The 27,586-nt window shown below is 38.4% G+C and overlaps 1 protein-coding gene across 3 annotated transcripts; it reads left to right on the forward strand.

Annotated features, from left to right (window-relative positions):
• MAP1D (methionine aminopeptidase 1D) lies at positions 1-27,586 on the forward strand. Of its 3 annotated transcripts, XR_016173393.1 has the most exons (11): positions 1-270; positions 1,795-1,864; positions 2,848-3,079; positions 6,180-6,341; positions 6,437-6,478; positions 16,733-16,804; positions 21,579-21,658; positions 24,723-24,820; positions 25,744-25,791; positions 26,650-26,990; positions 27,068-27,586. XR_016173393.1 is itself a non-coding variant. In XM_089154937.1 (10 exons), exons 1-10 carry the CDS (start codon positions 165-167, stop codon positions 26,793-26,795), a joined length of 1,056 nt encoding a protein of 351 aa, XP_089011063.1. In that variant the 5' UTR covers positions 1-164; the 3' UTR covers positions 26,796-27,586. The 3 variants fall into 3 exon arrangements, 2 of the variants coding, with proteins under 2 accessions (XP_089011063.1, XP_089011064.1); XM_089154937.1 differs by having other exon boundaries at positions 26,650-27,586; XM_089154938.1 differs by having other exon boundaries at positions 2-270; positions 2,851-3,079; positions 26,650-27,584.

A 27,586-nucleotide genomic window follows, 5' to 3' on the forward strand; every position in this document is an offset into this window, starting at 1 on the left:
AAGGTTCTTCTTGCTGCGTAACTTAGTTCAATACTGTGTGGCAATGCCCGTATGAACCTCATTCCAAAAAAAAAAAAGAAAAAAATACTGTGTGGCAATTCCGCAGGTACTTACTAAGTGGAGAGATTGGGAGCGAAGAGAGAAAGAACCTCTAGCAGACAAAAATGGTCTGCACATCGCCTCTGCAATCCCGTCTCATTTCTTCTTTCTTTGGGGTTCATTTCATTCAACCTGTACAGCCTCTTCACCAAGTTTTTGGATATAACCCAGGTTCGTTTATCTCCTTCTCCTTGCTTTCTGTGAATTAATTGTTTTTCAGTACTTCTATTTGGGTGAACAGAATCACGGAATACATGTTTGCTGAACCTATTTTATGATTTAGAAGAAGAAAAAAAAAAGGTGCTATTGGATTCGCTAGATATGTACTGGATGAAATAGAGTTAATATTGTTGGGTTTATATTTCATGATTTATCGATTAAAAATAATTACTTGGAATCGGGTTTGTTAGGTAGTAGCTGCATTATATGTCTGCCATACTTGGGGTCTACTAGGAGTTGCTTCACGAATAATCCGGTATCAGTTAACTCTGGATAGAGTGTAGGCATTAAGAATGTTTGTAAAAATTAATGCTTGGTGTTAAACATCCAAACTTTTTCATGATCCACGTTTTATAATTTCACTTTGGTGGATAGATTATGAATGTTTGGCTGGGTTTCCCAGTTGGAAGGGTGGAATGTTATGTATGTACAACACCTGTTTCGCTTGGGTATGTTTATACAGCTTTTGTTTTTAGGAGAAGAATAATTTGGGTTGGGGATGATTCAACTTACTGTTTGTTGAAAAGCCTCAGAACAGCAGCTTGGACGCTGAAGAAGTCCTTGGTTTGTTGTAGAGAAGGACCAGCCAATAGATAAAAAAAAGGCTTCAATAGCATGTTGCCGCCAGAACTCTGTATTTCTTTTATAGAATCTTCTAATTGTTCCCCAGCAACAAGAAAGAGATTCTTTAACCAGAAAGAATTCAGTTCAGATGTAGGATACCTATCCAGAAGTTTTCGCAACTCTATCATGTATGATGGAATCATCAAAGATTTGATCTTTTTGAACTCTGTCTGTGGCAAAACATATAACTTATACAAATCTTTCCATTTTCCAATTCGATCCGATCCATTTGTTCGTAGAGCTATTTACTCGATCGCAGAAATTTATGGAACACCCCTAATAGAGGGGCAAATAGTCAATTTTGAAAGAACTTATTGTCAACCTCTTTCAGATATGAATCTATCTTATTCAAAAGGGAAGAACTTGCATCAATATCTCAATTTCAATTCAAACATGGGTTCGAATGTGGCATATTTGTGTGGTGCTTGAAGAATTCAATTAAAGGGGATGGAGAAGAGAATTGTTCTGTCACTATGTGCTCAATCAAAATTCTTATGCTGTAAATCATGGGTGGCTCTTAGGAGCTGTTACCTATATATGGCCTCTTGGCTGGGTAGAAAGAAATAGAAATTCAAAGTCTAATTATGATTCCCAATGCTACTAAGCTTCCAAATTATAAGCTAGATGCTAAGCAGGATCCCAAACTGGGATTCACAGCTAAATCCCTATGTGGGTCACTACTGAATCTCATTTAGGGTTACAACTCCCACAATTTTAGTGCTGGTATATCCCTACACCTGTAGCTGGTTCTATGCAGCCGAACTACATCTGGGTTTCTGCATGGTTTTTCTTTATGGGTATTGATGATTTACTATGAGCTTTATATCCTCATGTTTTAATTTATACTATCAGGATCTAAACACGTATTGATGCGGTCTTCAAGAGGGTTTTCTGGCTTAGGTGATCTTCTATTCAATAAGAGGTACTTCATTTATCTCTCTTTCCCTCTCTCTCTCTCTCACACACACACACACTCACACACACTCTTAATCCATATATACACACACATACACTATGTAGCAGTTTGTGAAATCCCAAGTTATAGAGACACTTCACCATTGATGAAGTCTTGAATGATTACATTGCACTCTTGACCTGATCGTCATTTTGACGATCCCCAATTATTGGTCTTATTATTAGAAACTTAGTTTGTTCCATATGGCTTCACAATCATCATGCCCAAATGGTGGAGTTTGTTCCATATGAGTTCACAATCATCATCCCCAAATGGTGGACTTTCTAAGGTTCCCTTGATGATGCTGAGTTACTGTTGCCACAGGCCATAGGTGGACTGTCAAAGCTTAACTTAAAACTATTGGGGTTGGAGTTGCACAAGCAGAAATGCTAACCATTGAAGCTGCCACTTGTTGTGAGTTTGGATACATGGAAAGGCAAAGCACATGATAGAGGCTTGACCATCCAATGAACCATTGCTTAAATCTTGCATATTTACAAGACAATAAGTTAGGTTGGATAATACGACTTCCATCGGCCTTTTCCCATTTGCAGCCACAGACATGGCATTATATGATACGAGTTGTGGGCTATCACAAACGAGCCACAAAAGCTCTGGACTCTGGAGAACATGTTCTCTTTGCTTTGAAGATGTTAATATATAATCACCATCTTATACTCTTATTGGGTTCGCTGAATTTGTTAGATTAAAAACGACGATAATTTCTAGCCTTAACATTTTGGAAGAAATTGAAAGGTGTTCTTGGATGTCTGTTTGGGTATATAAATATTTTAGTATCAAAATTGAAGGGCATTGGAATTCAACTCCTAGAAGTAATGGTAGAAAATGCATCTTCATTCCTCACTGTGCGTCACTTGTTACTTCCATTCCTGTGTGTAAACCTATACACCAATGCAGTGGATGGGAGCTGATTTGTTTTTTTAAATTAGCAGAAACCAGGTTGACTTGGCGAACACTAAAAGGAAACGTCTACGCCCTGGAAAACTATCTCCTCGTCGACCTGTTCCAGATCATATACCAAAGCCCCCGTATGTTAATTCGCGACAACCACCTGGAATTTCCAGTGGTTTTGAAGTCCATGATGAGAAGGGAATAGAGTATATGAGAGCCTCTGGTAGGCTTGCAGCACAAGTCTTGGAGTATGCTGGAACTTTAGTTAAGGTGAACCATTTCTATTGTGAAAATTTCTTGAAAATTTTTGTCGCATGTATTGATCCATCATCACTTAACCCCCATTTGACAATGCAAGTTTTAAATATATGCTGACATGGTCACTTAAGACCTGCCTGGTCCAATTCTTAGTTACAAATATTTCTGCAGTTACTATCATTATTATTATTGCCAGTTGCTACTGGTCCTCGCTGTTTCAGCATTAAGACAGGGTTTTTGCTTTAAGCCTACTGGAGTTGGGGGATTGAAGGAGTTAATCACCAGGCACTCTCCAACCCCTCCACCTCATGGTTTTTTAAAGGCATCAGATTTCAATAGGGTAGGTTTTTTGTAGAAATGAAGATAATTATCACAATGGATGAAGTATGTTGAAATGGTCGACATTTGACAAAAAGTATTGAAAATAAACACAAATAAGGAATTACCGTGAATGTTCAAATGAAATCTTAAGTAACACTTGTTTAAACACGTATATGAATGAATGTGGATTAAATGACTAAAAAATAAATAAGAAGAAGAAAAATGAAATTTTTAAGTGGAGTTTGTCTAATACCTTATTTTGAAAGCATTCAAATTGTGCATGAATTGAATTAAAAATTGAATTAAAATGATAAGTTTAGCCTTTTGTGGCATCTCGAAATTTTCAACCCAAATATTTTTTGTAATCTTGTCATGGGAGTTAGAAAGAGAGAGGAGTTTGAATCCCCCAAACTTACACATTGGAAGTGCTCTACCAAATTCAAATCATTTCCTTCTTGCCGATTTTGACTCTTCAATTCAAAATTTGGTATTTTATGTGAACGAATTTGACTTCTATATTATTTCAATTAAAATTTTGACATTTCTGATCATTAATATATTGTTCCTCCTGATCAAATATTGTATTTTACTTGTGATTTCATTTTGAAGTCCATCAAAACCTAAACTTTTTTAACCAAATTTTGCCCATTTTGGCCAAAATATCAAACATTAGTGGTTACATGTGAAGTTAGAAACTTGTTAACATAAGCTGGCGTTCCAGTTTTCAAACCTAAATGGTGTACCCTTATTCAATTGAGGTGAAATATGTTTCTAACTTAGGCTAATTCCTTAGGTAGAATACCAGCCTAAATGATGTAGCACCATCCAGTTAAGTTTAGTAGATTAGGCTATGGTGCATTTGTGAAGGTTTTTCTGTATGGTCCCAAATGGGCTTTTGACTGAGGTTAGTCATGTAGATAATGAGATGGATGGTACAAATAGTTTCAGATGGTGTATGTGTTAGCAACAAGAGGGGTTTCTTGGAATGAGGTGATATGGGGTAATTTTTGGGGTTTTTTTTTTTTTTTGGGAGACCTAGAGGTGTTAGAATATAATGAAGCTTGGCTCAAGTGTAGGATGCATGGAGGGGTATGATGCTCACAAAGTTAAGTGTCTTTGGGTTGTTTGGTTATGAAATTATGAGAATACATGATTTTTAGGTGAAGAATTAGGCTTTCAATAAAAAAAATGATGGATTCTAGGATTAGGATTGTCATAATGAGCTGAAATTTGGAGGGAATGTATGCAAAGATGCGGTGGTAGGATCCTCTCAAGTTTGGTTGGATTTGGATGGCTAATTTTGAGGAGACAGTTTGGGAATTAGAAAAGGGGGGGGGGGGGGGAGGGGAAGGCTTGTAGTTGATTGTGAAGGAACTGGAGTGGAGTTTTGAAGGCTGATAACTCAGCCACAATAGGAACCTAGATATCACTTACCAAGAACCTTGATAGAAACCTCCTTGGATGTTACTCTCTAAGAATCCCAGGCCTTCGGATGTTACTCACCAAATAACCAGTCCAACCATTTCTGAACAGACAATTCTCAAAGAGAAAACACGTAGAACTGAAGCAAACTCTCAATACTCAATCTGTAGTCTTCCCAGTCGATGCGGCGGTCTATATATGGCTTTACGTTTTTTGAAGACCTTGAAATAAGACTTGAAAGCCAAATTAAACTAGGACTTAACACTTAGGATAGAACTAGGATTTCTAAGTGAAATAGCACTTGGTCACTAGAACTTTAAATAGAAAATAAATCCTGATAGCTAACTAAAATATAAAATGACTTATCCGCCTTTAAATTAAATTGGACCAGAAATTAAAGCAATTGAATCAATTGAACCATGGTTCAGTTAAAAGCATAGTAAAGGACTGAAACAAACTAAGTATGGGAGATCTTGGTAATTGGCTTTTGTAACCATGTTTTAGGTATATCAGGTTGTCTAGTTACCTTTGTAACCCATAAAATGAAGACCCAATACCTATATGACCCAACCCTAGGCCTATTCATAAGAAAAAGAACCTAATTTGGTCCTGGATCTGCATCACTTGTTTAAGTATTTATAATTAAAGCTCTATTCATGTCACATCAAGAAATAGAAATTGCACGCTAGCTTTTGTGTATTTACTATGAAGTTAATAAGATAAATGGCATAATCTCTGCTAGTACCCCTCTCTTCTCTGGCCTTTGTTGCATCTCACCTGCCCATGTAGCCTCTGCTGTGGCGCAGGAGAAACCTTCCCATAAGACAAATCAGATCCAATCTGTACCAAATCCATTTAATTCTAAGTATACCTTGTCATAATTCTGAATCCAATTCAATTACAGCATCTGAATAGCTAGTAAGATGGGTTAGGTGGTCATGATACCACAAACTGTATATTATAGGAATCTGTAGTGAAAAAAACTTTTGGTGGATACTTTCAGGGGCTTGTTTGGTGTCCTCCTATGTTTGACTGTAAATCTGTAGTTGCCTATTCATCCATTCATTCTTCTATGAATGTCCCCTGTTATTATCTAGGTTAGTTGTGTATCTGCCTATGTATGGGTTCTGAATGGCATTTCAAATGCTTACACTAGTGAATGGTTGGGCATAGAGTCCAGCAATTTGAATTCTCTCTCTTTCACTGGGGATGAGGTTCTAACATTTTCATCCTGATTTCTGATGTTGATGACTAATTGCTTACAGAACAAAGATGAGAGTTCAGACAGTTCTGTAGATTGTTTTTATTAATTTTCTGTGGGCCAATTTACTTTAATCCATAACTTATTGATTCTTTTTTCTTTTGACAGCCAGGTGTAAAAACTGATGAAATTGATCAAGCAGTTCACCAAATGATTATTGATAATGGAGCATACCCTTCACCTCTTGGCTATGGTGGCTTTCCAAAGAGTGTTTGTACGTCAGTTAATGAATGTATTTGCCATGGGATACCAGACTCATGTGCCCTTGAGGTCCATTCTGCTTTACATTGGAGTCGATTCTCTGTTATGTGGTTACTGATCTGTACTTTACATCAAGGTTCATTAAGCCCTATTTCAATTTGCAGGATGGTGATATAATCAATATTGATGTCACGGTTTATTTGAATGTAAGTTCTTCTGGTACTTGTGAGTTTTAAGCACATAGATTAATGAATTTAATAAGCTGTTGAACCGATTTTAGTTAACCTGTTCTTTTTCTGAATTATTTTAATTTTGTAGTCTTTGATCGATCAAGTGTAACCAATAATTGATTGATTGGTTTCTGGTTATTGAACACATCTCTTCTTTTCATTGCATATGAAATTACATATGGAAGTTAATTCGACTTAGGTGGTAAAAAGAAAAATTCACCAGCCTTATGTAGTGTGTAAACAACCCCAGAATCTGACAATCTGTAACCAGTACTAGTAAAGGGAAGAAGAAAGAGAGATTGAGAGATAAGAAGAGAAAACAATGGAGAATGGCGCTAGGCAGTAGAATTTGTGTTCTACGTTACCAACCAACTCATATATTTATAATAAACCAAAAGAGAATCACAAAAATATAACTCAAGTCTACTCTTACCTAATTAAGCCCAAAGCTTAATAAGAAAGTCACTTAGACTAATAAGTAGGTACCTAAACCAATAACAACACAACAACAGCAATAAGCCTTGTCCCAACTAAATGGGATCGGCTACATGAATTTCTTGCAGTGCAATCAGCTCTATTTGAGGCCATGCTAGGTACAAGGCCTAACTATGCATATCCTTTCTCTTAGGTCTGCCCCTAGTTTTGCTAATTCCTTCAATCTGCATTGAATCGTACAAAGGCATTTGCAGGCCTCTCGTTGAACGTGGCCGTGCCACCTGAATTGACTTTCTTGTAGCTTATCATTTATCAAGCTACTCCCAGACCAACTCTAGTATGATCATAACTTATCTTATCATTTCTAGTTTTACAGTTTTTACCACTTATTCATCTTAGCATCCTCATTTTTGTCACATTGAGTTTATCTATATGATGCTTTTTAGCTGCCCAATACTCCACACCATACATCATTGCTGGTTTTACGACGATCTTATAGAATTTTCCTTTGAGTTTTAAAGGAACACATCGATCACACAAGATCTTGGACGCGCTTCTCCATGTCATCCATCCTATTTTAATCCTTTGGGAAACATCATCTTCTATATCAACTTTTATTATTGTTATTATTGAGCCAAGCTACCTAAAATAAGTGCTTTGTAGAATCTCTTTCTCATCAAATTTCACCATCTCATCATTTGTCCGATCAAGACCAAAGTTACACACTAGATATTTTGTCGTTGTTCTACAATCCTACTTAATTTAAAGTCTTTTGATCCCAAAGTTGCTCTCCATGATTCTAACTTGGTGTTAATCCCTACTTGTGTCTCATTTATCAAACCAATATCATTAGCTGAAAGCATAGACCAATGAATCTCATCTTGAATATCTTTGATTAATTTATTCATTATAAGTGCAAATAACTATGGGCTTAAAGCCCATCCTTGATGTAGCCCAAGTTTAATTCACCTCCTTGTCACCCCACTGTTCTTACACTCGTCACTGAACCATCATAAATATCTTCAGCTATGTTCACATATTTACTTGCAACGTTTCTTTTTGCTAGTACTTGCCAAATTAATGCTCTAGAGACTCTATCACAAGCTTTTTCTAGGTTAATAAAGAGCATATGATATCCTTCCTACATTCTTTATACGTTTCCATAAGTCTCCTAATAAGGTAAATAGCTTTCATTGTAGATCTAATGTAACTAGGGTCAGGAGGCTTGAAAATTGTGCCCAAAACAGCCCCCTGGACATACGGCAACCAGACTGACCAAATGGCCTAAGGGTAGTTTGGTCATTTTCACACCCCCTCCTTGAAGTCTCACAAGTTTAGTTAGATTTTATGTCCTATTAAGAGTCAAGATCTACTTTTCTTTTTTTAGTTGCTTATATCATGGTCAAGTTATTGAAGCATCTTAGTCCATGTGGGAGTCCTAGTTGTAATCTATTTTCCTTCTAGATAATTGCTATTTTATTTGGTAATTTTTGTGGTCCTTAAGAGAGACCCCCCAGGCCCTTTAAGTTGTTTAGTTACTGAGTTGTTAAAGGATTCCCAATCCAAATTGGATTCCCAATTAGAGTCCAAGTCTTTTAGTTAATTAGTTTGAGTCCAAGTGTTTTCCCTTATTTGTAATTTGCTATTTAAAGGCCCCATTCCCAGCATTACAATTTATATTGGATTAATAAGATTTAAGCATTGAAATAATCAAAGTTGTGGGTTCCAAGAAGGATCCGCGTGGCTGAGTGTGAATTAACTTTAGCAATTGTCATCTTCTTCTTCAAGCTCTCTCTTGCAACAGCCTAGCAACCTTATACTGCCCTAAGAGTGTAACAGTCCACTCCAACAAGAAGTAAGTGAACCCCCAGCCACTTTCCCTACTCTCATTCCCTCCCTAACCCCTGCACAATCACCCCTACCATTCTTTCTCCCTTGTGGCAGCAAGCCCGCTCCCCTCCTCTTGTTTCCTCCCACCCACAACGTTTCCCCAGTCCTTCCCCCCTCTTCCTTCCTTTCTTCTTGATCTTGGAGGAGCTTGGGAAAAGAAAAGAAGAGAAAAGAAGAGAAAGAAAGAAAAGAAGGAAGAAGAAAGCAAGGAAAAGGAAAGATCAAGAATGAAGAAAGAAAAATCAAGGATTCAAGAATTCCCAGTTTGTCTCTTTCCCCTAACTACCGGCTTCCCACTCCCACCCCAACTTACCTAGGGTTTTGTCTAGATATCCCAAAACCATATCTTCTCCAATCCACCATCCCACTTTGGAATTTGCTAAAACCCTATCCTTCCCTATTCTTTCCATACATAAGAAAATTTCCCAGATAGACCCAACTCACTAGGGATCTTTGTTACCCTAAGTCTTCTCCATTTTCTTCACTAAAACCATTGTGGGTATAATTAAAACCCTAACTCAATCCTATCCCATCTTGTTGAGACCTTAAACTTCTACATCCATCCTAGCTACCTTATCCCGATTTCCTTTCCATGTGGGTTACTAAAATTTGAGATAGAGCTTTCCAAGGATTAATTATATGTTAGCTGGTTCACTTTGAGAGCATCCTGAAAACTAGCCGAGAACTTAAGTTACATCTAGATCTTCTAGCATAAAGCCAAATTGGTTTTCCGTAATGGTGGTTACTTGTTTGAAATGGGTTTCAATCACTCTTTTTCATAATTTTATAGTATGACTCATAAGTTTTATGCCTCTATAGTTATTACAACTTTGACTATCTCCTTTATTTTTGTAAATTGGAACCACAATGCTTCTCCATTCATTCGGCATTTTCCTTGTGCTCATAATCTTATTAAACAACTTGGTCAGCCAACCTAACACATAGGTTCCTAAGCTCTTTTGTACTATTATTGGGATTTCATTAGGACTTTGTGCCTTGCCTACGTTCATCCTCCTGAGAGCTTCTTTTACTTTGGACATTAAGATTCTTCGTATGTATGTTCCAAAATTGGTACCATAGAAAATGGTGTAATTGTTGAGTCATAGATACTTGGAGTACGTTCAGTTAGGGGGCTCATGGTTCATGATATCTCATATCTCTATTATATTGGATGCATTATTTACCTCTCCCAATGGTCTTGTATCATCTGAGTTAGCTCCCAGCATAGAAATGTTGTAGGGTTGGCTACTTCTTGGAAGTGACTATGCTTAAGACCTTCAATGGCTCAAGAAAGATTGTCCTTCATCTCATGCCAGAACTACTCCTATCATAGAGATGTTGAAGGGTTGGCTTCTTCTTGGAGTTGACCATGCATAAGACCTTAAATGGCTCAAGAAATAGAATGACCTTCATGTCATGCCAACTGCTCATTGGGTATTACCCAAAATAATAATAATAATAATAATAATAATAATAATAATAATAATCCTACACTGTGGATGTGGTTGACTGGGCTCCTATACATCCTGGAGAACCTGACTCTCTTAAACCGAACTATTCCTTTGAAGCGAACACAAGTCTAAGCTTTGGCTTCTTTGCCTCAAAGCTCTTCAAGACAAGTATATTCGATGAGCATCTGTAGGGCAATATCAATGTACACAAATTTGGTTATCCCTTGTCTCTCAACTTGCCTCATACCAATGACTTCTTCATCTGTCCTTTGGCATGAATTCATTGGAATGGGCTGCATATGGGTCCAAAACACATTTAGTTGTTCACCTTTCTCCCCCCCCCCCCCCCCCCACCTTGTTGAAATCACTAGCTTTGTCCGTCACACGTAGACAATGTTCTCTATCCCTATTTATTGGACCACCTCATTTAAAAACTTGTATATAGATTTTGCATCCTTCTTCTCCTAGGAAGCATGGCATGCACCAACTTGAGGAACACAAAGCTTACCATTATAACATAGCGTGAGATTAGTGATGGAGTTTCAGTAGGTTAGTCCAACCATCATACATTACAATGACTCCTCTCAATGTGCTCCTCAAATCCTTCCTTTGCTGCTAGATACACATTTATTGACGCGTAATCCATGGTCCCACTCCTCCCCCGTGTTTCCCTATAGTGTCTAGCTTCTCAGTAATATGTTATGGATATTGAGGTAAAGAAATCACTTTGACACGGTGATGTAACCTAGTTCTAGGGTTAGGGTTTCTTGAAATATTTCCGTAGAATTTAGGATTAGCCTAGAATCTAATTATTGATCCAACAAATAATCACCAAAACTCTAATGGGTTGACTTAGGGTAACAAGGAATACTCAGGAAGAGCTATGGGAAGGTTTGTGAGATATTAGGGTTTTAACAATATCCCATGGGATGATTTTGGGAGACTAAAAAGTACCCTAGGGTTGATGGGGAAGAAGAATGAAATAATTTGGGTAAATACGGGTAGTGTTTGAGACCTAAAATCAATAGGGGAGGGAAAGGGTTTATCAAAAGAGATGTGAGATTTCTAGGAAAACCTGCAGTTGGGTATTGGATAGGTTCTTGGAGATCTTGGAAGAGGATTCTTGGATCTTGGGCAATCTTTCTAGAAATTTTCTTTTCTTTTCTTTTTCTCTCTCTTTCGTTTTTCTTTTTCCTTCTATTTTTGGACTTGCTGCAAGTCTGGGAAGGGGAAAGAGAGGGGGCTGGGAGAGAAAGAAGGGGGAGAGGGGGTGCTGCAAGGGTTGGGGGTGGTGGGGAGTGGGTTAGAGGTATCGCAGGGGGTGGGGGAGGGGATCTAAGGGGCTGCGATGGGTGGAGGGGATTTAGGGGGCTGCAAAGGGAGGGGATGGGTTCCTAGGGCCTGCACAATAAAGGGAAGAGGAAGGGGAGGGCTGTGATGGAGGTAGGAGGAAGGGGAAGGGGCCAGGGGTGTTGCACTTGCGAGGCTGCTGTTGATGGAAGAAAGCTGCTGGATCTTGAAGAAGGCAGCTGAAATTGAAGAAAGAATGCTGAATTCCACTGTGGCCCTCCCAAGAAGACCACAATTTTTTTTTCCACAGGAGTCTCCAATCTGTATTCAATTCAGTTTACCTTTACGATGAGAGGAATGACTTATTTATAGCCTTACTTCAAGAAAGAAAGAATTCGACTCTAACTAGGAAATAGAAATAGACTCAACTAGGGTTTCCTTTTTAGGTTTGGATCCCCTTTACACTTTGTTAAATAACAGCCGCATAATTTAAAGAATCTAACTTATACTAAAAGACCTAATTATCGCCAATGCAGGATTTGTTGAGTGGTAAAGATCCATACTTCTCAATGGAGAGGTATTGAGTTCGACCCTTGCGGACGGCATTTCATTTCTAGTATTATAAAAAAGCACCAGTACCAAAAAAAAAAAAAAAAAAACCTAATTATCTGTAGGGAACCTTTATTTAAAATAGATTCCCGATGGCACTAGACTCAAATAACTAACTCAAACATAGACTTTCAAAATTGAATTGGACTCAGAAAAATAAACAAATATTCTGGAAATAAAATTATCAACTAATCACGAAGGAAAATGGCCAAACTGCCCCTACAGGGGTTCAGCCAGCCCTAATTCCACTATCTTGGCTGGGCCTTGGGGCCCAAACCAGGGTTTCGGGGAGGGGGAGGGTTTGTGCTTACATCACATGGCATCACACACTTACCCCTCCAATCAGACCACACAACATACGTTGACCCAATTTTTTAATAGAATTTTGTTTCTAGAAAATCTTTTTTTTCTAAACAAGAAGAAGTAAAGGGATTATTTTAAAACAGGAAATTTGAGTCTATGGAGCGAAAGATTAGCCTACTATATCTGATATATAAAATTCAAAGCCCAACAACTGATTCATCCACTTCTTTGCAAAAATTGGCTGAAGGAAAGAAAAGCTTAACCCCATAGTTTGAATCTGCATCAAATCTTGTTCAAGTATACCAAATCGTCACTCTAGATGCACAGTTATCAACGCACCTAGGTGATCCAAAGAGGTGGAGGGGGTTATTGAGCACTAAGGTCACAAGGTGGCCTTACCTAGGAAACCACGACCAACCCTCCCCCAAACCCCCATTTAGTATGTCACAACATGTAGCTTCTATCATCAAAAACCAACGTTAAGCCATATCTTGTAACACCCGCACCCCGGAATTCCAGTCTAGTCTGAACTATTGATTTTTCATTAACAAACCAACTCGAACCAAGGAACCTTGGGTCGACCTCACTAAACCGGTGAGTGAACCACCGGATACCCCTAATAGGAAACTCATTCCAAAGAGATACAAATTCGATTATTTAGAAATTTAAGTTTTAAATGTCTCGTGTTCTCGACATAAGCATAATAATAAAATAATCTTTTTGGTGTCGACTCTAATAACAATGCATCAGCCCAAATCACAAAAAGGGTATCAACATCCTAAAATAACTAAAGATACTGTAATTGAGTTAAAAGAATAATAAAGGTTACCCTAAATCCATATTTGGCCAAACTCTAGTAATGCCTATAGATTCCACGTTCGATGAAATCAGACTAACCCAAATACAGGGAAATGATCAGTACAATTTTCTGAACCTGTAGGTACCAATAATTGAACTCAAAGATAGGCCTGTGCGAGAATTAAGTGGGACCGTACGTTGTTTGGACCATAGGTTATTAAAGATACATAAACTATAGGTATATTTAAATAGGTGGAAAAGCCACATGTCGTGAGAGATCAAATTAGAGTTAATTTAATTAAGGTACAAGAGATAAGATTGGGATGCATTTATGGGCTAAGCTTGAGGTGGCAAGAGGTGGGACACCTCACCTCCCACCACCCACTTTCTCACCACTAAGCCCCACATAGTGGGCAAGGTGTGAGATTTTGAATGTGGGTGGTGATTTATGATAAGTTGCAATATGAAATAATATAGTAATGATAAAAATTTCAAATGGTAATCATTACTTATAATATTTTATGATAATATATATATATATATATATATATATTAATCTCAAATGACATGTGATATTATATATGTGAGATACTATTAAGATAAGGGTTGTACGTAGAACTATAAATAGGAGTGAAGGAAGAGAGAGAGTGTGTTGAGAGAAGTTAATCGTTAGAGAGTGTTTTAAGAGAAGCTACACTCATTGGAGAAGAGAGAGAAAAAGGAAGATGTTGCATGTGATATGGCTAAGGCAATCCCTAGATTCAAGTATGGCCTAAAATACCCCTTCTTTTTGTCTAATTCACATCTTGATCTATAAGATCCAGGAATAAGTTGGTAATTCAATCGAGACCCATGTAGAATTATGCCTATTAAGAGAGTTCACCATGAAAATAGCCCCTGAAATTACAATTGATGGGAACCTGGACAAGTTGAGACTCATGGTTGTAGTCTATAGGAAAGACCCCAATCAGATTCGTATCGGAAACCCTAAACAGTAAGGAGTGTAGGTTGTGAATGTATGATCTGGTTGAGTCGATCTTACACACACTGAGATCCTACACTCATGGGGCTCTAGACCGGGTATCCATGCCAATGCCAATCCAAGGTGGTCCTCGGCATAAGACTTGGCTGGAATGGCCTAACACTATAATCAGACCTTGACCGGACTCGAAAGTTGGGGTGTCTCCCAATGTGTGAAGGATGGGCTCAAGTGTGGGATTCTGCCTAACCTACACTAACTTTGTGTGCTCATTAACTTAGGTGCTGAATCGATCAAGAATTGCTTTCAGATAGAGGAGAATCGCGATTCAGCAAGTAATCGGTGAGTGGAAATTTAGGAATCTCATGCATCATGGATCTTTGCATTATTTCCTTTGGTCATATGAGCATGCATATATTGTGTGTAAATTGATGCAATTAGGGCATGTATAGCATGGCATTTTACATTGTTGCATTGTATATATATAAATGGAATGATAATAAGGACAAATTGTGGATTCATACATGCCCAGTGGTGATGGTGCGAGGGATGTCTTGAGTGTATGATTGCTCACTGTGATGGGAGTATGTGATGGATGTTACACTCATAGATAGTCCTCTCATGGGAGTGTATGATGGATGGTACACTCATGGATGATACACTAGTGGGAGTGTATGATGGATATTACACTCATGGGAGTGTATGATGAATATTACAGTTATGGGTACTACACTCGTGGGAGTGTATGATGGATGTTACACTCATGGACTATACATTCAGCATTCCTACAACAATCACTACTCTAATGATGATGGGTATGAAATGAATTAATTATAATTAAATGGACTACATCTTTGCTCTGATTTTATATTGCACACAAGGTTAGCTGTATAACTGTGGTATGGGACACAGAACATACCTTGGACCCTACATACTCATCATGGTAGATTGCATGGCTAGAGTTCATATCCCAGTGCTACTTCCCTTGCCAATAGGGAGTTAGTAATGGGGGTGTGGGTGAAATGTGAGTAGCCCAGGGTGAAATTCGAGTAGCCCAGCTTATGTGTGTGCCCCATGTGGCTATCTGGGGTGAAATGTGAGTAGCCCAACGGTCCAGTGGTATTCTTGTGGATATGTGATTATGATGGGCGATGTGAGACCTTTGATGATATTGATGATATTTGGGGTATTGTGAAAATGATATGAAATTACCCCGTAATGGAAGAATATTGCATTGTGACCAGAGTAGCACTTAACTCTCATGGACCTAGGCATTTGTGGGCTAGAGCATATGTTTGTGCATCATGTCATCATGATATATTGTTGTGTTTGCTCTTTAGATATTCCCCTCACTAAGCTCTGTGAGCTCACTTTTATATGTGTGTATCTGCCTTAGATCCTACACTACTTGAAGACGCTGATCATGGACATGACTGTGTATGCGACGTTTGTGCCTATAGTAGATCCACTTATACCGTGTGTGGTATATGGAGATGTAGTGGACTTGGGTACGGTTGATACCAGTGTGAGTTATGGATTATGGTTTGTCAATGAGTAGTAAGGGACTATGTCATGGGAGCTGTGTTATTTCTCTTTCGTGTATGACACCTGTTCAGGGGCGGCAATGAGTATGTCTTTGTGATGCTGCCCAATTTTGAGGTGGTGTATATATGTGTGCATGTGGCAAGAATGGAATAACACAGGTTTCCCTATTTGCCTTTGCCCTTAGTTATTTTTTGTTATTAATGGTCTAACCCTGTTGGTGTGCTGTGGTTGATTCTTGTGACGAATGGGAATATACTGCAATCTGATCTTGGTTTGATCTGGAAGCAGATTGGTAAGTGTTCCCACTGTTGCATTCCGGTTTGGCAAAATATGGGTGTGACATATCTAGTCATAAAAAATCAATATAAGCCACTTCCAATCATCAAAAAGTAATGTAATACTAGAAGACAACAGAACTGATGAAGCAAGCCGTTGGAAGTTTGTAACAATTAAAATCGACACTCAGTTTATACTGTTCTTGAATTTGGTCATTTTCATGGTATACCTGATCTTACATTCGGTTGTATTGTTTTTGGAAAATATAATCTTATTTGTAAGCAATTAAATTGCCCTTGTTTTCTTGATTCTAAGAAATTTGATTGGTCAAATGATTTTATTTTGACATGACACTTGTTATATATTAGGTTAAGCGCAGGCCATTTCATTTTGACCAAAGTTGAAACCAAAGTATTTCACTGCTGAAATGTTGAACCTTTTGTATTAGGTGGGGGCCAACCAAATATTAAAAGAGTATATTGACGTTTGCAAGGACTTTTGGTTTCTAATTAATATTATTCAATTAATGCACCTATTGTTTTAGCAATTTATCTGGTCACCTAGATGTCAGTGGTATTATTATAAAACATGTTCTACTGCTCTCTTCTGTTTCAAGATTCTATTCATTGATGTGTTTCTGGCTTTCATATGAAGGGTTTTCATGGTGATACATCAGCAACTTTTCTTTGTGGAGATGTCGATGAAGAAGCCAAAAACCTAGTTCAGGTAGATTTCTGGAATAATTATCCTAAGGTAGCTGTATGTATTGATAAATAATTATGTGTTGCTTCTAATGTAATAGGACATAATTACCATTTTGTACCTTTAATGATCCTGTTAGTGATTATTGTCTCCATGAATCCAATCAATGACTGGCTGCTGCTGTTATTTGCTTCAAAAAGTGAACCAAGAGCAGTTTTCTCTTTTTCATTCAGGAGTAGCAGTTTTATTGGTGTATCTTGGTATATGTCACATCAAGTGAACTATCTTCCTTTATTGCTGAAAATTATTAGCTCCTTGCAATTTCTTTTCTGTGATTCGATTGGAGAAAAAAAAAGACAACCTCAGTCACCACAACCGTTGTACTATCCGTTGAACCTACAGAAAGTCACCAGAAATTTTTCATTTTTCACATAAAAATTTATTCAGGGTAAAGCTGAATCAGCTGATCCTCAATAAACCAGAAAAAACTCCATTCAGAGTAATACCAAATAGACCAAGAGTTGCTGCAGGGGGGAACATGAGACAATTGACTTTGACATAAATTGATCTGAAACTTATAACCAAATATTGATTTCTGAGACCTGTGTCAATTCCAACTATCAACCACAATAGAGAGACCTAGTTCTTTCATTTGATCATGACTTGCTCTCTAAAAATCAGTGTATATTGAGAATTGCAAACCCTTGATCAAAGACTCAGAAAGGTGAACAAGATCCAAAGAAAGTGTTTTAACACCTTACAACATTTCTTCTATGCCATCTAAAGAATAGATGAAAAGGACAAAGAAGATTAACAACATGGCTGCATAATCCTTGGCGTAAAAGTAAGACATCATGGCTGCACAATCCTTGGAGTAAAAGTAAGTTCCACTGTCCCCTCTAACCCAGCATATAAAGTAATCTAGGGCATCCAAGGGAAAACAAAACAAAAACAAAAACTTAACCCCAGAATACCCTTCTTGAGCTTGCTGCTAGCGCTACTAATCCCGAAATTTTTGTCTCACAACTCTCATGGCCGAATCTAATGCCCAATCTCATTGAGGACTCAAATACCTCATGCTTTGGCTTATAAAATCGATTTTTAATATAGGAAGCATAAAGCTAATTAGTTAACCCATTTCCCTTGTAGATAGTGGGGCCTTAAAATTGAGCCTGCTGACTTGTGTCTTGGTTCCTTATGACCAAACCAACTTCCCGGGCTGTTGGTGGTTTGCTGTTTTTTGTGCTTCAGATTAACATGCAAGATCATCCTATCCAGCATCTCTAAAGCCCTCACCTCCTCCCTCCTTCATATCACAAGATTCACCTTTGGCTTCCTCCGTATCAAATACATTGGGCTTCCTCTCATCCCCACCCATCTCCGAGGCCACCACCGCATTCCGATGCTTGACCTCATCTACAAGAAACTCTAGCTCTGGAAAGGAGAACTCCTCTTCTAGGTGGATAGATTAGCATTGATCAAATAAATCCCCCATCTTCCTGCATATATTGGTGTGGAATCTTCATCCTTTTTGAAACCATAATCAAAGCCATGGAATCTCTCTTCAGTAGCTTTTTCTGAAAAAGTCAAGAAACATCTAAATTCCTTCATCCCACTAGTTGGTCCAACATTTTTTTATCCATGTCTAGATGTGTCAATATTCATAGAATAAGAGGTTACAATTTGTTGAGCTCCTCAAACTCATTTGTAAAATCCCTGGAGTTGAATACCTCATTCAAGAATTTTTTTTGGATCCAATCCGTAGGAATCAATAGAAAAGGCAAATCCCTTATGATACACCAGATCCGGCTCGGTTATTGATAGAGTGAATAGATCCGCCATTTCTTGAAATCTCTCTTCTAATTTCTTCTGAATATGACTCCATTTAGGTCAACTGGGTTTATTCTTATCTCCTCAAGAAAGATTCCGTCTAGACTGCCACTCTTGCCTCTAACTCTCCTGGGTTAGAAGATCCATATTTTATCTTCGTCTTTTGGCTCTTTCTGCCACTCCTCGATTACTAATGGCTCCAATATCTCCTTCTGGTTTTACCCCTAGCACCCTCTTGGTATCCTATACCATGTGGTTAGTGCTAAACTAGTCTATGCATTCACCATGCCTAAAGATAACCCTTCTCCTCCTTCATTGTCAATAGGGCCTGGACCCCCCCCCCCCGGCGGCTGCGTGTGGGGCTTGCCTTGCTTTAACCCCTCCTTCCCTTCTCCTTGCTGCCCCCATTCTTGATGTAAACCGGGATATAGGGCTAGGGGTATTGACGTAATTTCCCTAGAATTAGGTCTGCCTGGGAAACTCCAGCGAATAGGAAGGCTGAATCATGAGGTTTTACGGTCTTCTAAGGTTTGTAAAGCCCTGCTGTAATAGATGTTTCAGATCTGAAATTGAACTAACAGTCAAACTTAGGGTTAGGGTAGTTTCAGCTAGGGTTAGGAAGGGGAGGGGTCTTACTGTCTTGCAGTTCAGAACTGATTGTGAGCCTGTTCTGCTTTTCAGAACCTAGGTTTTAGGTATTCTTGGATGTGGCGAAGGTCTGTAACTGTAAGGGGGTTGAATTTCTGAAGTTTCAAATTCTGCAGAATTCTTCCAAGGAAGAAGATGAAGTGGTAGAAATTTTCTGGATGAAGGGAATTAGATTTAATTGGGAAAGTAATGACAGGGCTAGGTTCTAGGACTAGGTGTGATCCCAAGGGAAGGGGAAATGGGTGTAAAAGGGGGCGGGGAGGCAGATCTAACAGGGGATGGGGCTTCTGCTATTGCAGGAAGAAAGGGAAAGGGGGAGTGGCCTACAGTTGCTAGGGGAGGGGTAGGGCTTTTCTGTTACTGAAGGGGAAGGGAGAGGGAGTAGTTATGATGGGGTTGGGGTGGTTTTCTAGGATTGCTCAGGGAAGGGGGAGTGGTGAGGTGGGGCTGTGGACAAGAAGGAAGGGAGGGGAGGGGTGGATGAAGCTCTGTACCTACTTGGGGCTGCTGGTCGAAGGCTTGAAGGCTGCTGTAAGCTTGACTGCTGTGATTGAATACTTGAATACTTGAAGAATGCAATTGATGAATAAATGCTGAAGCTTAGAATGCTCTCAATAGACAACTGCAGGGTTCCCCTCAAAGGAACCCTGCCACACTTTGGCAATAAATACTGAAAATCTTTATTCAATCAAAACTGAAGATTACAATGAACTAAGGGCTATTTATAGCCTTCAAGAACACTCTTAACTTGGGTTGGGATTCCCTAATGGAGAAGGATCCCACTTCTTGACCATAACACTTAAAATGGAATCCAATTATTTAAAGACCTCGACCATAGATTTGGAACCTACTAAACACACATGCTTAATTAAAATTTAAGTTAACTTGAAAAGCACATGCTAATTAAGATAACTTAGAACTCATCCAAAACAAATTTAAATAATAAAAAAAACTCTTCAAACCAAACCAAACTTGACATAACTTACTCATTTGGACTCAACTAAAATTCAGAAAAATTCTGGGGATAATTCCAGAATAAAAATAAGGGGCAAAATGCCCAAAATACCCCCAAAAAGCTGTTCGGCCAGGTTATGGTGGTTTCTTGGAGTCATCCTAAGGGCCCCACTTGGGGATTCGGCCAAGGGGGCCTTGTGTTCACATCAACTCCACTATCTGACAAGTTCCTTTGGCTTCCTTCTAGAATAACATCTCTACTACTTCTACCTAGCACCATGTCTGCACCCCCTCCCCTAAGATTCACTGGGCAAACTTACTCTGTCTCAAAGGCTACATCCATCATCAGGCCATCTCTGTCTGGAAAGCTCTTCCCAATGCTTTGCTTCTCGATCTCTCTTTATTCACTTTGTATCCAAGTGCTCCCTTCTGCATTATTTGCTTTGAGGATGAAGATATTCACTGCCTTTTCTTTTCCTGTCCTTTCACCAAGCCTATCTAGTTTTGAGCCCTCACTGCCATTTGGCACTGTAGTAGACACCCTAACCTTTTGATGCTGAGTGACATTGTTCACGCGTTCCTTTTGTGACTCTTCAATTGCCGATATAGCTCGGAGACTGATGTTTGGTGCATGTATTATTCAATTTTGGGTAGTGACGTAGGGTACATATGTAGATGGGCTGCCAATCAAGATCTCTTGACCGGATTGTAAGGCCATCTGCAAGGCTGTCAGCTCCAAATTCTCTCCTCATACCAGAGCCCCTTTTGGAGTCCGTGAGGAGCAGGCTTATTGTTTTTGTTGGGTCTGTATCGTTCTCTACTGATTACTCCTAGGCTAGCTTAGTCTGGGAAGCTCCCCCATCTTTCTCCCTCATTGCTTCTTGTATCTTCTTGCATTCCCTTATGTATAATTCCCCCCCAAAAAAATGATCATTCCCTTTATCATAATATTTTCTTCACTTTATTATATTTTATTTTGTTGGTAGTTGTCATTCTCATCTTGCTGCTGGTTAAATGTTTCAGTTTTCTTCATAAGAGAAGTTTTTCCTTGTATTTGAATCTGTAGACAGTTTCCTGACCATTAATGTACAACATCAGATTAGACTGGAGTTTTTATGCTGTGTGATTTCCTGACAGTTGGTATTTTATAGTCTTGACTTTGGGATCTTACCAAGCATAGCTGGCCTTTTGGTCAAACTTTTGGGAGCCATCAGAAATTGAAATAGCAATAATTAAAAAAAGAAAATTCTTACATGTTTAGTCATATTATCTGGGGAATTACAGTTACAGCTGTTTTAGAATTTTCAGTACTGCCTGTGATTCAGATTTTGAAAATCAAAATTGATTCTTTTTAGCTGAGCTCTAGGTAACGAAGGAATGTCTGCATAAGGCCATATCAGTTTGTGCACCAGGGGTGGAGTTCAAGAAAATTGGCAAAACCATACAGTAAGGCAGTTTTTTGGCTTCTGCTCTCTTTTTCTGTTTGTTTGGAATTATGATTTTGAGGATATATTTGATTTTATTAATGGAGAAGAATATGATTATTTGTGCTTGCTGTCCTCTGTTCTACAATGACATGTTCATCTTGTTACTGTAGCTTCTGGTTATGCCTCTGGTGCAGCCTAGCATTCCAAAGCCCTAATTTGGTTGTCACTAGCCCACACCAATTCATAAAATCCAAAATAAAGTGAACAGAATAATTTCTAGAATTTTTATAATAGTTAGGGACTAGAGACAAGGACCAATGGGTTGGGTCACCTAAGGAAGCACTAACTGCCCAGAATCCCATGCCAAAGTGGAGTGATGAAGCCACAGCTCTTTCTTCACAGCCCCAATATTATCTCCTAGCAGGAAAAGATCTCAACAGTAAATAATAGAAACATGGGGGAAAGAACAAAAGGTTGTGCTCAGGGCATCTGTCAAGTCACTTTCTGAACACTTGTAAGGCTATGTACGTCTGACATTCCCCAGACCCTGCTAAATGCAGAACCTTGTGCACTGTTAGGATCCCAATAATGTCAACCGGTTGAACACCAAAAGCCACTCTTTGCAGCAACCCAATTCACTCACACACACAGAGACAGCATTCAGATTGCATTAACAAGATCTAAAGACAGAATGGTAATGACCAATGCATTAACTTAGCGACCGGACTCCATTACAAGACTCCTCAGATCCAATTACACGTTTTAAAATGCCCCAAGGGTCTTCCCCTTACTGCAAACAAGCTTGCCCAAAATAGACACTTATTTAATCCACCACCCCCCCCCCCCCCCCCCCAAAAAAAAATAATAAATAAATATCCCTTTCTTCTCCTTAATTTAACCTTGACATAATCCTAACAAAACGCAATCCTAGCCAACTACTTTCCATGTAGGTGAGAATGAGATTTCTTTCCATGCATGGAATTGATCCCTATCACTCCTTATTTTACCCCTACTACGCCCATTATGGAATGGAATCTATCCCTATCTCACTTTTCATTTTATCCCTACTGTTTATGCCAATTATGGAATGGAATTGACCCTTTTACACGTATTGTGCACTCCCATTATGGAATAATATCCTTACATGCACGTGGAACACTCTTTATGGGAAAATGAAAGAAATGGAAAGCTAGGGAGAAGAATCAGCGAAGAGGCATGGAAGATTCCACCGAAGAGAGAATCTGCAGATCCACCATCAAATTGGGCTATTAATTAGTGGAATAAGCCTAGGATTGATTAGGGGTTGGATCCTTCTTTCCATGGGTTACTTGGTAACAGGCCCACGGGGCCTAAAACATGTAAACCAAGTGGTGCGAGAAATTAAATTCTTCTAGTTAGTTTAATTATATTTTAGAGGCCATTTAACCAGTGAAATTCACATCACTTTAAGAGTTAATTTAAGTCAATTACATGGGAAGCTAGAAGTTAGAAACTTCCCCTTGGGTAGAAATGGAATTGGAAGTTTGTTGGTGACACCAACTAGGAATTGATTTAGCTATTCTCTATTTTTATATTGACAAGTTTTTAAAGCTGTTTCAGTACATACTCATTCCCCATTGATTGGGAAGAATAAAGACTGTTTATGAACTGAATTGTTTTTTGTGAGCTTTGAGAACCCCACTGCCTCCTCTCCTGGTGAGATCTAGTATTGGAGTTTGGAACTCCAATGATGTTGAGGTCTAGGACCTTATTCTTGCTTTGGTTGTTGGACGCTCTTCATCTCTGATCAGCCAAGCATGATCATAACTTGCAAAGTCACCTGCTCAGCAAGAGATCAAGGCCCCAACCCTTTCTTTGTGCATTTAATTTTAGTTTTCATTTTTGGAGACCTCAATTCGTACGGATCCACCTGCAGCCCAATCCACCATTGTAATTGATTCAATTGTAAGCTACATTTGGTCTACCTTGCTGCCTCAGCTAACCATCATAAGCCCGAAGTTTCTAATTTCATCCTTAAGTTCTCAATTCTGTAATTTTTCAATTACTTTGCATCTGATCATTGGAAACCTTCCATGTTTGGACCATATCATTCTCATACCCTCCTAATTGAACCATTAAAATTTAGTTACAATCTGACCAGCTGGAAGCTAGAATTTGCTCCAACCAACTTCCAGGAAGACCAAATCTCATTATATTTTAACCTTCAACTTTGACTGATTTTTGGATAGCATAACCTTTTTCCCCCTACTATAGTTTAATCCAAACTCTAACACCAATTTCCATCTGTAAACCTTAAAATCCTAAATTCTGAATTCAGCAAATCCAAGCTCTAATTTTTAGACTTAGAGATGGTTCTGGTTTTTAGATTTTGGCAATTGGCCCTTTGTTGATCCTTATCAATGTAAGGCTTCCATCAAGACTGTTATGGAGGTTTGAACAGAAAAGAAGAAAGACCTAGTCATGCCATGGCAGCATGTAATGGATATTGGACATAGATAAATTGCATTGAATCCTCAAGTGATTGATGAGAGATAATTACATATGTAGGTTTTCACAGGTTGTCTCTACCTGGATATACTAAAACAAACTGGGCTTGATACTTGAATTGGCTGGTTCATATAAGATCCTAGTCAACCCGCCCCTTAGTCGATCTAAGGCTATCATCCTTAGGTCTTCCAAGGCTACAACCACATTTAATTGGGGGTAAGGCTATGATGATGTCGTTTATTTTTATTTTATTTTTTTCTCTTTCTGGAGTTTCTTCCTGAAAAATTTCATCTTGTGATTTGGATCGTTTTGAGTAAACTGTTTTATTTTTTCCCTTATGGAGCTTTATCTTCATTTTTCCCTTTAATATATAGCTTGGTGCATTTTCTTCTGTACAATATATTCCCTTTTGTACAGATTCTGTTGCTGTCAACTAACACCCCTTTTTCTACCCAAAAAAAAAAAAGTGACTTACATAGTTGTTATATCAACCTTTCCATGCTTATAAGATAATCAGAAACCTGAAAGTTAAAAAGAAATTAAAAAAAAAAAAAAAAAAATCCATTTAGCATCCTCACAATTGGTGTTTTTTGAAGTGATCATGCAGACAAATATCGCTATGGCGTTGTCCGACAATTTGTTGGCCATGGTGTGGGACGAGTTTTTCATGCAGATCCAGTTATCCTACACTTTAGTGAGTAACATCAGAACATGGTAGCACATTTTACTTTTTGTTCTTAATTTGTGTTTGACATGATGCCATAGTGGGATTTTCTTATTGAAACCTCTTAAGGAGTCAATTGATTTAAATAACCTTGCTTTTTTTGCCCCCTTGGTTATTAGACTACTTTTTTCCTCCCAAAAGGAGATCTACTACTATGCTCAAACAAGCTTTATGCTATAATGAAACCCAAAAGAATGCAACACTTGATACAAGGTTTTCATGGTTTGTCTATTGTCTGTACATCCATGCGACATATATCTAGTTTCAATGCAATATCAGAAGGATTGGCATGAGTTTAGTCCTCTCTTTTATGGAAAAAACGCCATAATCCAATGAACCCTTCATCCTTGATTTCTGTTTTGCATGTCGACCCCAAACATAAAATAGATGTCTTTTGCATTTCAGCCATGACTCATGAGAGACTCTAGCTGTCTTCCACCTGAAAATCTAGGGTCCCTTGGAACAGAACAAGATAACCCCAGTGGATACTAATCCTGTGATCAAGTCTGGAGCTGCCAGAGCTTTTGTCGAACACCAGGAAATGCAGTAGCGCATCTTTGCATGTATCAGCTTATTTGGTAATTTCATTGAGAATTAATTTTCTATCAGGGGACTGAAAAGTTATCCGGCTAGCTTTGAAAGAAAAGTCATTGTTAAGCAGGATTATAACACAAGGACACAACCACCAAGGGATACAGAATAAATGATATAACTCTTCTTGTGGTTGTTGGAAAGGCCTTAAGAAAATTCCATCAGCGGAATACATCATCACTTGTTCTTGTATCATAGCTTGCACAACCAAAAAATGTCGTGGCTGCTTAACTATAATTACTTACTTTCTTTTTATTGTTTATTATTTTAGTATAGTTTAATCTAACAATAGTTCCTTGTAGGAAACAATGAAGGAGGGCGGATGGTCTTGGGGCAGACATTCACTATCGGTATTATATTATGTTTTATATTATCTTTATTGTAATTTTATTTGGTTAAATTATCTACCTGAATTTCATCCTTTATGTTCTTAGTTTATTTTCCTTTTGCCTATGATATTCTGATCCTTCGTGAAAGAGGCATTCTACATTTATACCAAGGAATTTTGGCTGCTCTTTGTGGTTGTGTAAAGTGTAAACTGATTGTGGTTTGAAAGAAATGTGGATAATTTAGGTAAACATTGAATAATGTACTAGAAAGTGCACCAGAGCTTGACATCATTACATGCAATGTTAAAATCTGAGATGGTCCTTTGGTGTGTAATTCCTGCTATTACATCAGATAAGAAGTAACGCATTCTGGAGTAGCCAAGGTAAGAGTAAGAGAACCCATGACCGCAAAACAGAAACAATCTCAGTAAGCAAACAACAGGAAAGAAGATAGACGGTCAGTTATTTCAGAATCCAATGGTCAGATGGGGCTGAGATTAGGATTATTAGACCCCTAACTATGCTGTTCAATCCCATCAAAGATCAAGCTGATCCAGCGGTTGGATCTTCTGTAACTAGGTGTGACAAAACGTAGAATCTTTATGTGAATATAATTTAGTTATTCAAGAGAGCACCAATAATTCCCAATTCATGGGTCAGATGGCTCTCAAATTCTGGATAAATGTAGGACTTACATGGGAGTAAGTGAGTAACTATATGTAAGTTGTCTATGAACTACCCAATGATTTCAAAACATATTTGCATGCCTTTGGGCAGAACCCATAAGGCTTCTGAAGAAACAGGGTCTGGGAGAGGTAGATGGTAAACAGTGAAGTACACATGGTTGGTTTTGCTAACTTCATGCATACTTTTTTGCAGAGCCAATGCTGACAATTGGAAGCATCAACCCAGTTATGTGGGATGATAACTGGACTGTCGTTACAGAAGATGGAAGTCTGTCTGCACAATTTGAGCACACGTTACTGATTACGGAGGATGGAGCTGAAATACTAACTCAATGTTAGAACGGTGTACGATCAAGGAGTGATAACCTGCAACTGTACTCAGTACACAAGGAGCAAGAGATCTGTCATATAAAAATGTGGCACACAGAGCTTGATATGCATGTGGTGAAGTTAAAAGTTACATCGATCACAAGGTTTGTGGCAGACTTGCTTGATATAAATGTGCTGAAAAGTTAAAGTTGCATCGGTCGAAAGGTTTGTATCTTTATTTATTGTTTAAAATTATTCATTCATGTAATTCAAGTTGTAATTCATCCTTGGGAACAATGCAGAATCAAAGGTGGAAATTTTCTTTTGGCACAGGGTTGAATGTCACTGTTATACAGACTCCCAAATTGTGCTCAGAATTGTTTCACAATCACTGTCATGTTTGTCATGGTAATGAATGATGGCCTCAATTGCATTGACTATGAAAGACACATGACCTAACTGTCCAATCAAATTGCAGAACAATTAGAATCTTTTCTTTTTCTGGTGGGTTAGGGTTGTGTTATCCTCTACCCTTGGAAGTGGAGAGACAGAAGAAACCAGATTCCAAACTCATAAATCAAACTTTTTGGAGAGCTCTTGCTATTGGTAAGTGACATACAGAAGCCTAAATCAGCAAGCAACAAGGACATGGAAAAGACATGCACTTTATAAAGACTACATTTCCGTTTTATCTTTGCTCCCATTATCAAACAACTTGAACCCAACATTATCTGTGAAAATGTATGGATTCCACAAGTTACAAAATCTTCTCTTACCATCCACCATTGCCCATCAACAAGATGACCTCATTCATAGCATAG

This window comes from Hakea prostrata, chromosome 5 (assembly GCF_041222555.1).
Source record: "Hakea prostrata isolate BN-2017 chromosome 5, UWA_Hpros_2, whole genome shotgun sequence".
Taxonomy (NCBI): domain Eukaryota; kingdom Viridiplantae; phylum Streptophyta; class Magnoliopsida; order Proteales; family Proteaceae; genus Hakea; species Hakea prostrata.